The following is a 13,017-nucleotide window of genomic DNA, read 5'->3' as shown; positions in this document are numbered from 1 at the left end:
CGGGACTGGGGAGAGAAGAGGAGCCCACAGACCAGCCATGCAGAGAAAGCCCAGAGCAGGCCCCACGTGCAGGGGCCGGTGGAGTCTGTGCAGACAGCTGCCACACCTTCACACCCACCCTTTCACTTGCTCATGCCCCGTCATGAACGCGCCTGCCGTGTGCAGGGGCCTGGACTGGGGCCCTAGTGTTACAGGCTGCAGCCGAGCGGGGGCAGCGGCACCGGGCAGCAGCCCTTGGAAGCTTCCCTGCCATGCCAAGTGGAGCTGCAGGACCAGCAGCCTCTGCCTGCGGCGCTGGCATCCCCGACGGGCGCAGGTCTGAGGCTCGCCTGCTCCACTTACAGTCCGGCTCCCTGCTAATACACCTGGGATGACAAAGACACCCCAAATGCTTGGGCCCCTGCAGCTGCGCAGGACACGGATGGAGTTCCTGGCTCCTGGCTTTAGACCAGCCTGGCCACAGCCGCTGGGGCCACTGCGGAGTGAACCAGCAGACGCAACATTTCTTATCTGTAACTGCCTTTTATGTGGAATTTTTAAAAATGTTTTTAATCATTGGAAAGATACACAGAGAGGAAGAGAGACAGAGATCTGTCCGCTGATTCATTCCCCAAGTGGCCACAATGGCCGGGGCTGAGCCGATCCAAAGCCAGGAGCCTGGAGCCTCTTCTGGGTCTCCCCCGCAGGTGGATGCAGTGTCCCAAGGCTTTCGGCTGTCCTCGACTGCTTTCCCAGGCCACAGGCAGGGAACTGGGAGGGAAGTGGAGCTGCCAGGATTAGAACCGGCACCCATATGGGATCCTGGTGCATGCAAGGCAAGGACTTTAGCCACTAGGCTACCATGCTGGGCCCAGAATAAATCTTTAAAGATAAGAATGCCAGTGAATATTCCAGAGGAAAGGAAGCCAGAGATGCAATTGAAGCGTTCCAGGCAAGATCTACATCAGGAAGGCAGAAGGTGGACAGGCCATTTTGGAGGCAATGAGCAGGTCTGACCGTGGCCTGCAGGCTGGAAGGCACCGCCGTGCAGCACTTGCTAACGCTCAGGGCTGGGATTTGGCTCCTAGGAGGCAAACACTGCAGAGTGCAGAGATAACGTCTGCAGTTCACTCTCAGTCCAGAAGAGGGCGCGCGCACGCCGACGAGCATGTCGCATAACCCAGGTCAGTGTGTGGGACAGCGCATTTGCCTACACTCCATTGCAACCTTCCTGCCAAGTCTGACGTTCTGCAAGCTTTGAGGGCTACCTCCTAAGCTGGGTGCTCAGCCAGGGCCAGGGTGCATCCTGCACGGGGAGAGGGTGCCAAGGTCTGGGCTATGCAGTAGCAAGCAGCCGAGCGGCAGCCCAAGTGCAAAGGAGCAACACATTAGGTGAGGGTTCCAGGGCAGGCGGAGGCCGCAGCACGGTTTGTGACATGACCTGGCTGCCATTTGACAGTGGCCACAGTTGCGAGGCAGCAGCCACGTGGCAGCAGCTGGCTTTAGCAGTCAGAGGGGGCCTGCACTGTGGTGCCACTGGGATTCTGAAGGTTAGGGCTGGCAGGGGGCAGCTGCTCCCTGGAGACGCTCTGGGGCCAGGCTGGCCAGCACAGGGCAACTCCCGGGGCACGACAGCCTGTGCCCAGCCGGCACCCTCACTGGCTGGGTTACCTGCAGCCAGTTGCTTCCCCCACACCTCAACTCCCTCCCCTGTGAGGGGGGGTCCGGACCTTGATGAAAGCATGTGAACGGCTCAGGGCAGTCCCGGCCGGTGCCAGGGCTCAGCAGGCTAATCCTCCACCTGCAAGCACATCCTTTATGGGTGCCAGCGCACGTCCCGGCTGCTCCATTTCTGCTCCAGCACGCTGGAGAAGCCGTGGAGAATGGCTGTCTTTGAGTCTCTCATGCACTTGGGGGCCCAGGGGAAGCTCCTGGCTTCAGGTCAGCTTAGTTCATCAGTGAATCAATGAATCACCGCATCCAAGTTTTCTCCCTCTCTGAATCTGCCTTACAAGTAAATCAATCTTAAGGAATAGCACACTCACCAGAGATTACGGCCCCCTGTGCCACCAGAGTGCCAGGTAAGACACACAAGGGGTCATGCAGAACACTTCTTTGGGCACGAGCTTGCCACTGCTGTGGCGTGTGCCTTCTGCCACGTGTGTGCAAGCAGGGCACAGCGGCTCGGCCAGGTGGTGCCCCAGCCCATCTGGGGGAATGGTGTGCAGCGACTGGGAGGTGGGGCGGGGCCGAGAAGTGAGAGCCACAGCGGGATGGGGCAGAACCAGGCCTGGCACCCATCCCCCTTGAGTCTGCAATCCACTTGGCCAGGAGCTAGTTGTTGGAGGAACACATTTGGGAAGAACAGTTCCTCTCCTCACACGGGTCCTTTAATGCGTTCAGTGTAAGACTGTGCCAAGGTGACAGGCACCCCCAGGGAAGGGCCGAGTTACTCAGTAGGTTGACATGACCGTCGCCCTTCATCTCAGCTTGATGACAGATGGCTCTGACCAAGCAAGAACTGACAGTCTCTGCAGACACGCAGGTCTGTTTGCCTAACAGGTTCAGCCGAGCAGAACCTGGCCGAAGGACTGGCCTCGAGGACCGTGTGGCCATGGCATGCTGCTCAGTGGGGGAGTATGGCGCAGGAGTCCCACAGCAGGCAACTGGCGCACTTGGGCTCACCAAGTAGGGGAGCTGAGAGCACCCCTCTGAAACAGGGACAAGGGCTGCTGCTGGCTGACACCTCAGCACTGCTGTGATATGGGCAGTGACCCGCACAGGCAGCGTGGGGCCAGGCTCTGCGCCCTCAACCGGTATCTGTTTTTCTATATTCCTTCCTTCCTTTCTGGTTTGAAAGGCAGATTTATAGAAGTGATCAGCTGGCTCACTCCCCACATGGCCCCCAACGGCCAGAGCCAGAAGCTTCTTCCGGGTCTCCCGTGCAGGAGCAGGTCCCAGGGCTTTGGGCCATCCTCTTTGCTCTCCCAGTCCACAAGCAGGGAGCTGGATGGGAACTGGAGGAGCAGGGATTAGAACGTTTTGTGCACAAATGGGGCAGAGGCTCAGCATCTTGCAAAGCCAAAGGACCCTGGCATTCAGCAAGGGCTGTTGCACGTCGCCGGGCTCGGGGGTTGCTCCGGTTGCCATCAGTTCCACTTTGCAGATGAAGGGAGAGGCTGGGAGCAGCGAGGTGACCGCCGAAGGTTCTCAGCCCTTAGCTTAATACCAGAGTCCAGGGCTAACCACAGAGGGCAGAGCTGCCTACTGGGCTGCTCTGGTTCAGCCAGCCAGGGGGCCCGAGCGCCCAGGCTGCCGTCACCGTGTGGAACCACCACACATTTGTCCTGGCTCCTGGCTCAGCCAACCCTGGCTGCTGCAGCCACTAGAACAACGAACCCAAGGATGCAAGTTCTTCCTGTTAGTTTCTTGTCGTTGTTTCAGAGCAGTGTGAACGCAGTCCCCCACTGCCACAAATGATGCACTTGTCCCACGTTTGGGGACATCGCACGGGTCAGCACATCCCAAGTGCAACGGACAAGCCTCGCCCTGGGTATCTCCCCTGCCAGGTAAGTATCTTCCTGTCACTTTAAAAAATAAGTGTTTAAAAAAATGGTGGTGAGGACCCTGGCATGACGGCATAGTGGTTAAAGTCCTCGCCTTGCATGCACCGGGATCCCATATGGTTGCTGGTTCTAATCCCGGCAGCCCTACTTCCCTCCCAGCTCCCTGCTTGTGGCCTTGGAAAGCAGCAGAGGACGGCCTAAAGCCTTGGGACCCCGCACCCACATGGGAGACCTAGAAGAGCTCCTGGCTCCTGGCTTCGGATTGGCTCAGGTCCAGCCATTGTGACCACTTGGGGAGTGAATCATCGGACAGAAGATCTTCCTCTCTGTCTGTCCTCCTCTCTGTATATCTGCCTTTCCAATAAAGATAAATAAAATCTTTTTTAAAAAATGGTGGTGGTGCACTAACTCCAAAGTCACTGACAATCGTACTATGTCCAACAACTACATACTTGCCTGACTTGTCCCTCCAGGAGCACAGAGCTGTGGATGAGCTGGTGGCCAGCAATGTGGTTATGGTGCCGCACGTTGAGCTGCCGCCTGCAATGCCAGCTTGCCATACATACAGCACCAGTTCCAATGATGGCTGCTCCCTGCCGATGGGCCTAGGAAGACAACACAGGATGGCTCGAGAGCTGAGGCCCCTGCCACCCGTGGCAAGCCCAGGTGCATCCAGCCCTGGCACTTGTGGCCTTCCGGGGAGCGAGCCAGCAGACAGACAAGCTGTGTAACTCTGCCTTTTAAATAAAGCTTCAACGGAGCTTCCCGCTCCTTGATACCAACCATTCCAATCACTAAGGTCACTCCCTCCACATCTCCGAACTTGACACTGAGGTCTGGGGCAGGCTGGCGGGTCCGGTTGGTGGCAGGAGTGCATCTTCCGGCTTTCTGCCCAGGGAATGGCTCGTTCAGTCGCGGCGTTGCCACCAGAGGGCACCAAACACACCTGCAACGGGACCAGGAAGGGCACCGTCCTCCCGCTTGGAGAGTTCTTGCAGAGGACTACCCGACTCTGAGCCTGCCCCAGACACACTTCTTCCCCTAAAGAAATGCAGTGAGACACTCGTCAGAGCTTCACCCCTCCCCTCGTTGGCCTACTGCAAGGGGGCTGCCCGGGTAGCTTTCCGTGCCACCTTGCCTCCTGGAGGCCTTGTGTGGGCAGGTGTGACTGCACGAGCCTGCTCTCACACCTCGGTTTTTTCAGGAACGGCTTGTCGTGTGACCGATCCCCTGAGCTACCTCTTCCAACTGGACCTTTTTCGAGAGCCACATCACAGTTCCACAGCACTCATTTCAGCCGAGTCCTCGGCTGCCAGCTTCCCTACTTTCTCTTTTGGCAAAGGTTTCCAGGTTGTTGCAACGCAGAGCACTCACTTCTCCAAGGCGCACCGGGGCCGCCTGCCTCCAGGCCTGTGCCCCCTGGGACTCCAGCACTCGCGGACATCCCTGCCCGCAGTTCGCAGCCCCACTTGCTATCTGTGCTACATCTAACTCCAGAACGAGGCCGAGACCCCCACCCCCGCTGTGTGGCCATGAGGGTTAGCTCACTCACGTTAAACATCGACCACGTGGCAGACGCTGCTCAGGGCTTGGCAATCTGGCAAACTTGCACGGTTCTTGGTGCCAGCTCATAAAAGGCAGCACGAGGCGGTAAAGACGAGGACCACAGGCCGGGTGCGAGGCATGTGCTCAGGTGATGCCCCCGAGTGGGCTGGCAGTGCAGAGCCTCAGGCCAGGGACTGCCGCCAAGGCCCTCCACAGCAAACCTGGCCAGAGGAAGCTGCGATGTACAAGGCGGAGTTGGAGGTGGTAGTGGGGAGTTCCAGGGCAGCCTGTGCCCAAGGAAGCCCCAAGAATTGGCAGGCTTAGAGCTGAGGGTGGGGAGAAGGCAGGAGGGGCAGCTGTAGGCACAGTGCCCAACTCGGGGACCACCACGGGAGGGGAACAGCTCTTGCCAGGGTGCCTGCTTCCAACACCGTCACTCAAGGAGGCTCCATAAACCGAACATCTGCATTTATTGCTTCCAAGGTAGAATATAAGCACATTATAAACATTCCAAAGAGGAAAAAACCATTCTCTTAGCACAAATCTGCATTTGCATTTGTGTTTTAGGGTTCAGATGAACCTGGACTGAATCCTGAGCGACCGCAGCGATGCAGACTTTACCGGTCTCCTCCTGCCTCGGGGCAGACCCTGGAGTTGCACAGGCGGACCTGCAGCGTGCACCGCCCCTCACAGCAGTCAGCTCCACGGAGTCCAACCTTGAAGAGCCAGGCTCATGGGACCCGCTCACCCACTGGGTGCCCAGCCAAGGACACACAACCCATCCCCGCTGCTTCTCATGCCAACGTGTACAGTTTTCTTGTAATCTTAGGGACAATCAAGATCTCGACTTCTGCATTTTCTTACTGATTCCCTTCGCACTTGTCACCTGGCAGAACAAGCAGCTGCACGTGCTGCTATGCCAGGAACACTTCCTGTGCACACACACCCCTGCGAGGCACAGGCCGGGTCCCTAACTGTGCCATCTGCAGAGATCCAGAGCAGGAACGCTGTGCAAGCGGCCTATGGCGGCGAGCTCTCGTCACTAACCCCGCCGTCACTGAACGGCCCCAAAGCTAGGCAAACATGCTGATGGAGTCGTCAGACTGCTCAGCGTGCAGCTATTTCAGCCTGAGTGAACCTGAACAAACTACACTGCCAGAGACGCTCTGGAATCGGGTAAGCACTGGCCAACTCAAACAGCGAGCAGTAAATTCAGAAATACAAAAATACTCTCAGAGGTATTTTGCCCAAATGAGAAAAATCCACATTTCTTCAAAGTTCCGCTGTCAGAATGCTGAGCTAAAATGAATAACTACTTACTAAATGTTCACGTGCAAACCACCAAACTCCACACTACCAGGAGACGGTACTGAAGGATCCGAGCCGTGACAGGTTAGGGCTGGAGGGGAGACTGCAGCCCAAACCAAGGCCAGCCAGGGTGGAGGGTGTTGCCTGAAGTCATCAACACGCTTAGGTGATGACTCCATGACCACTGCTGGATGCCAAGCAGCCAGCCCAGCAGGCAGGTCATGCAATGGCAGTGACCCAAGGGCAGTGGCCAACAGGCTAGCCACGCAGTGGAGGCTGGGCCCGAGACCCAGGGAGCCTCTGGCAGAGGAGGCGGGAAAGACTGAAGTAGAACCAAGGGCAGAGGCTGATGTGGAGACGGCAGCATGGTGGCCCAGCCATGACCCAGCGGACTGAGGACGAGGGGACGGTGAAGGTGCGCGCCAAGGACGTGGTGCAGAGGGCAGCAGGCAAAGTCCTCGTGGCGAGTCAGCAGTGCCCAGGCGGCAGCTCCACGAAGACGGCAGCTCTGGAGTCACGGGGCCTGCAGCTGGCAGTGACAGGTCGAGCCCTCCAATGCTCACCTGGTGGCAGCCTGCCAGCTGTGGGCAGGTCACAGCAACTCTCAGGGGCTCTTCAGCCAGGCAGACTTCTAGGATGGCTGTCCACTAAGGCCACAGGCAGGAAACGGTGTCCCGTGCTGCCCCTGTCACCAGCTAACCTGCAGCCCGAGTGTCCCTGCTCACAGATCACGTGGTGCGGCCACCTCGTGTCGCCTGTGACAATGGTGAAAAGGCTGAGGGATCAGACGCAGCCACCTCTAACCAACTGCTTGGGAGCGGTCACCAGGGTACGACACACCGTCTGTGGATGGTGACAGCGGGTCCACTGGGCGAGCTTGCCAGGCCATTTACACACGCAGCCTGGCACCACTGGACTGGGAAGCAGAAACACAGCGAGCGAATCCCAGGTGTTGGAGTCAGCGGGCAGGTACACACGCTCTGCGCCTGTTGCTGAAGATCCATGCACCTTATTCCAACCAAGCTGGAGCCGGCAGCAGCCCAGGCGAGCCCACTGCGGCCTCTGAAGCAGCTCTGACTCGCTCTGGGGTGCGCAGGGGAGGGCGTTTGGGCTGACAGATTCTGCTGTGACCTGGAGCCGGCCCCATGCTCCAGCAGGTGAAGCCAACCCCCACGAGGCCCAGCCGCTCCGCTTCTGAAGCAGGTCTTGATAAGGCCCGGGGAAAGCAGATGGCTCAAGCGTCCGAGCCTGCCACCCTCTTGGGAGACTTGGATGAAGCTTCTGGCTTCGGCCTGGCCCGGTGTTGGCAGCTGCAGCCATGTGGGGAATAAACCAGAAAAATGGAAGATATTGTTCTCCCCTCTTCCCGTACAACTTCCATATAAACAAACATACCTTTTATATATAGAAAAGAAATGCTGTGAACACCAAGAGCTCCACTGGAAAACACACCTCTTCAACTGTCCAGAAAGAACTGGACACACAGGTGCTAACACACGCATTACAGAATGCCCTAAGCCAGCCTCGCCACTTGGCTTCACTAGGAAACCCAGTCAGCTGTCTCACAGGTCTTGTAACTCGCCCCCGAGCTTACAAAGAACCCTTCCTGGCTGGTGCACTCAGTAGGACCGCAGTCACAGGGCTCCACGCTCCCCTACGTGCTCACCATGGCACTTGGCAGCCCAGCTGTGCACCGCTCAGAGCTGTGCGCAGGCAACCCCCTAACCAGCCCAGGAGGCAGGCTTGAGAAACTGAGGCATTACCAACCTGCATTCCAAGAACTTCAGGGAACGTGGAATTCAAAAGGTTATTTTGGTGCAAAACAGAAAATTGAAGGTCAGTGCAGTTCCCACTTCCCACAGCGCCCACTGAGGCTCAGATGTCAAATGACTGCACAGGGCCCCATGCAGATGCCTAGTGGACAAAGCTCTAGCTTTAGCAGCATCGGATCCCGTACGTTTGTGTCCCAGCTGCTCCACTTCCCATCCAGCTCCCTGCCTGTGGCCCGGGAAAGCAGTCGAGGATGGCCCAAAGCCTTGGGACCCTGCACCTGCATGGGAGACCCAGAAGACTCTGGGGTCCTGGCTTCAGATTGGCTCAGCTCTGGCCGTTGTGGCCACCTGGGGAACCAGCAGACAGGAGATCTTTCTCTCTGTAAATCTAACTTTCCAATAAATAAATAAATCCTTAAAAAACTTGTTTTGCACCAAAATAAACTTTTCTTCTATTTCCTGTTTCCAACCATTTAAAATACCCTTACATAACTCACCTCCAAATGAGAGAGGTGCTAGATTTGAACCCAGGAGGTCCCATATTAACCGCCCTGCAGCCCCTAAATGGACCACCAGCTGTAAGAGGAGGGCCACTGGGAAGGATCCAAGTCAGAGGACCCAGCAGCGCATCCAGACGACTCAGGGACGGCATTCCTGGGATCTCCACTTACACAAGAACCCTCTGGGGGCCATGAGCGGCCATGGTCAGCAGCCAGGGCACACTCCCAGGCCAGCAGAGCACCCCCCACTCTTCTGGAATGCCACAGAACTGCCAGGGTTATCCATGAACGATTCTGATCACACGGCAAAGGGCAGAAGAGAGACCAGAAATTATTTCAACATTTACTACCAGATTTGTGTGCAGTAACTGGGAACCAGAAGCTGGCAGGGAGACAAGCTGAGCTCAGAGCCCAGCACAGGGACAGGCTCACCCACCGATGCAGGGCCGCTCAGAGCCCAGCACGGGGACAGGCTCACCCACCGATGCAGGGCCACCCAAGGGCCTGCACGAGTCTCAGGAGATGGCAGGGGAGACGTCCAAGTCGCTGTGGAACGACCTGCAGACCTAGACTCAGAGTTCTCTCCCTCAAGTGCTTTCACCATCCACTGGTAATCTACAGGAAAGCAAGCATGCGCGAACCTTGACCTGCAGTTGGTCCTGGCACTCCCTGGCTCTTCCGCCTCGTGGAGGCAGATGGACCTTCCAGCACCCTCAGCCACCCCCAGAACCATCCTCAGGAACGTGCTGTCTCTCTGCTCACAGTAACGGATGATGCAGCGACATCACCTAGTAAAACATGAAATGGCAAATCCCAGGTAGCTCCTCAAAGAGCGACAAGCGCAGCTCACAGCAGCTCAGGCCTCCCTGGAGCTGCACGCCCCGCACCCCTGCGGCAGGCAGTAGGTGCTGCAGCCTGGCAGTCTCACATGGCACATCCAGTCCTCAGGGCACGGACTACTGACTGGAAACCAAGGGACCCAGCCTTCCAAACTGTTCAATAATGGGGGGTCCTCCCGTGCTTCCTGAGGGAGGAAGCCAAATGCCACCTGGCTAGGCCCCCAAGACTCCTGGAGGCTGGAAGGCAAACAGCAGCCTTCCTGGGGATGGAGCCCCAGGCGCCCAGGTGAACCAAGCAGGAGGAATCCCAGAGTACTCCCCAGGGCGTCCCGAGTCCTCCAGGAACTCGGGCTCAGGGACTTCCTTCTGCACGTGTCCTGCTCTCCTCCCGCGTCCTGAGGAGGTGGTCCCTGCAGACAGACCTAACAGTGAACCCGAACAGCCGCTCACACCAAACTGTGGTTATTTAAGAAAATGGTAATTTGCAAATTTCTCCTTTCCATCCTACAGCTCTAACACTGAAGCGCTTCAAGCGTACCTGGGAAGGTTTTAAATTCAGGCTAACATCTAATTCTGGAACAAAAATAAAACCTGAAAAGAAAAACCAAGGATCCAACCCATCAACTCTCAGTGAGAAAGAATATGACAGTAGCCCAGCTCTTCCGACGCCAAGGCCACGGCCACGCGTACGGCCACCGCAGCCAGGGAATGCGTCTCCCGGCCTTCTGCACATGCCCCCACCGTCTCTCTCAGGTACGGCCAACGACAACCGAGCAGCCGTGCCCGATGTCTCTGAGGCAGCAGGTGCCACACGCTCCCTTCTATCCCGACCACACTGTCGGAAGTGACTAGCGTGACATTTTTTCCTTCTAACTCTGCAGCCCCGGCCTCTGTTTCTGCTCAGATGTGGCTTTCAGAAGGGCAGGGCTTAGTCCTAAGGCTCTGTTCCCAGGAAGGCTGCAGAAGAGGGACGCAGCTACAGAACCTGTGCGATCATGCCACAGGCATTCTCACAGGTCTGACAGGGTTCACGCACAAGACCCTTCAGCTCACTACAGATTCATGAAGCCATGGCTGGTGTAGCAAATTAATATCAAAACAAAGAAAAACTTCACCCAAATATTTACATTTTAAAAATTAGGCTACTTATTAAGTGTGCTTAAACAAACCATGTGTGGAATTCAATTCCATTCATGATGGAGTTAGTCTATACTAAGCACTTACGCCCCAAGGGAGGCCATGGCATCTGAGGTCAGAGTTCTCAACTGGCCCCAATCTACACTAGAAAATCAAGCATGACAGGCATAGCGCCACGTCTCGGGGTTGGCTCAAGGCTCCCCGGTGGAAGGCTTGTCTGGGAGGGCCAGCGTGGACAGCGAGTGCGGTGTGCAGCTGTCCGCAGAAGCCGGCGGCGGGTACACGGCCCGGAGGCCTCCCTGCATCAGACACTAGAGTTCTGCAAACGTTCATGTTCATAAAGACGTCCGGAATACGCTTGGAAACGTCTACGTTACACAGAAGACAGAAACAAAACCCACGCAGTTACTCACAGCTCACAGAGCTTTTTAAAAGAAACTACTACTCATGCAGTCCAATTAAAAATCCAAATCCTTTGTATTACACAGAAATAGACAATTCAGGATGCAGCAGAGCCCACGCATGGAGCATCTCGGTTCCTGGTCGCACAGCGACGGGCCACCACACGGGGACTGTCCCCGACCTGGGCTCTGGCCTCACACAGCCTGCGAACATCTTCTGTCTTTCGCTCTGTGGTGTGAGAGCGAGGACACTGCAGAAAATGCAGGGGTCAGAGATGTGACAGCCACTAACATGTCACTGATCACTTCCTCACAGAACACGCGTGTGAGCGCGTGGCTTAAAATGCGACTGCACTATTTTGTTTTCTTACTTTATCCTGAATCCAATTTGACAACGGCAGCAAACTTAATTTTCCACCTGGAGTGAGTATAACTCTCTAAGAGGTGTTATGTCCACTGGGTCCTAATGAACAGCAGAGAATTTTGGCGGTTTTCAGTTTAACAAAGAAAAAAGCTATGCCGACATCTTTCCCCCTACACAAAGGATTCAATAAAAAGCAAATACAAACTGCTTTCAGAACACCTGCCCCAAGCTGGCCTTCGGGGCTCAGAATGGCCGACGTCCCCAGGAGCACACACGCGCTTCTCGTCCGTGGAGCGTGTAAGCCCAGCCCCCTTTCTAAGAGCCATGCTTCCACGAGGACGGAGAACGGAGCAGCTTCCTCTGCCAAGTGCGCAGGTCTGCAATCACCCAGTCACCCTCGGTCAGAATCAGCGATGCCGACAAACTCCATTAGTCCGCATGCACGTTTGCTTTGTTTAAAAAGTGATTAGATTTTATACACTGAAGTGGGCACAATTTTTATGTTTCACACAATTTTGTCGGTAGAACAGAACCCTGAATTCCTTGAATCTGTGACGGAAGGTTTGTGGAACGTGTGCATTATCGTAAGCAGCAGCAAAATGCCAAACGCCCGCTCAGAGCAGAGGGACCTGCTCACACTTTCAGAGTGCTGGTCCACGGACAAGGGCCGGCACGGGAGCCAGTCCAAGGAAGAAATAAATTACTGCCTTGCAAACAGCTCGAGGCAGGACAAGTATAAGCATATTGGGCATATTATTCCTAAAGGTTTGGCGGGAAAAAAAATCATACAATGTCAAAAGGAAGTGTTAGCTGCATCCTAGCATTCTAAAGGCATGTTTCAGGCATTCCACAATGATTCTGCTAAGACCAACTGCTCACATACATGCACACGCACACACAGATTTTAATGGTTTTTAAAAAACCAGATTTGTTACTTTAGAAAAATGAACGCAGTGCATTAACGCCACACTGCCTGCCCAGGCCACGTGTAAGCAGCAGGCGCCTCGTGCGGGGACGCGGCGTCGGCACGGAGCCACGCACGGCAGGACAAGCACAGACGGAGCTGCTGCACAAGGGCGTCACTCATCAGAGCCCGCAGACCTCTTCTGTAGCCGCTTCCGGGGCAGCCTTCTCGGCGAAGCTTTATCTGCAAGAGAGAACAGCGGGTGAGCACTTGGGAGCATCTTCCTTCGGCGTCACCTCTCCTGGGAGCACACACGCGCAGGACGGCGGCTGTGAGCCACAGCTGCGCAAGACTTGACAACTGAACAAGTCTCAGCATGCACCAACAGACGTTTCCAGAACTGCCTCATAGGGTGTGACAGAGCTGCTCAAAGACCAGTAACTTTCCAAGACGAAATAATGCTATTTAGTGTCCACAATGCAGTCATGCAGGCTGCATCATTGTAGGCAAGCTCCTGACTCCACCTGGAAGCGGCTGCAGGGGTAATCAGGGATTCACCACAAAGCCACGGCACGCACACGGCACGCACACGCGTGATCTTTGCACTCCCCCCCTCACGTGAGACCCTGTTCAGCAATACACAACCACCTGTCCTCAACGCCTCAGGCCGGGACTGACCTTACTCTGCCGACCGTCTTCCTC

General features: G+C 56.1%; 1 protein-coding gene, 1 long non-coding RNA gene and 1 pseudogene across 4 annotated transcripts in view; 1 reads left to right on the top strand and 2 right to left on the bottom strand.

Moving 5' to 3' along the window:
- Positions 1-3,387: 3,387 nt before the first annotated feature.
- LOC121159030 overlaps positions 3,388-13,017 on the top strand; it is a 17,934-nt gene continuing 8,304 nt past the window's right edge. The window contains exons 1-3 of the long non-coding RNA XR_005884294.1: positions 3,388-3,399; positions 6,295-6,367; positions 7,062-7,067. This is a non-coding gene — a long non-coding RNA (uncharacterized LOC121159030). The remainder of the gene's footprint in view (positions 3,400-6,294; positions 6,368-7,061; positions 7,068-13,017) is intronic.
- On the bottom strand, positions 3,419-3,556 carry LOC121159112 (annotated as a pseudogene).
- The window catches only part of SSR1 (signal sequence receptor subunit 1), a 22,521-nt gene continuing 20,608 nt past the window's right edge, over positions 11,105-13,017 (bottom strand). For all 3 annotated transcript variants that reach the window (XM_040984020.1, XM_040984019.1, XM_040984021.1), the window contains one exon: positions 11,105-12,558. In XM_040984020.1, the coding sequence (XP_040839954.1) occupies positions 12,491-12,558 (68 nt within the window). In that variant the 3' untranslated portion in view covers positions 11,105-12,490. The remainder of the gene's footprint in view (positions 12,559-13,017) is intronic.

Source organism: Ochotona curzoniae, unplaced genomic scaffold, assembly GCF_017591425.1.
Source record: "Ochotona curzoniae isolate NIBS_2020 unplaced genomic scaffold, NIBS_Ocur_1.0 contig_4064, whole genome shotgun sequence".
Taxonomy (NCBI): domain Eukaryota; kingdom Metazoa; phylum Chordata; class Mammalia; order Lagomorpha; family Ochotonidae; genus Ochotona; species Ochotona curzoniae.
Note: the sequence above shows the minus strand (reverse complement) of the source record. Positions and strands in the feature narration are given on the sequence as shown.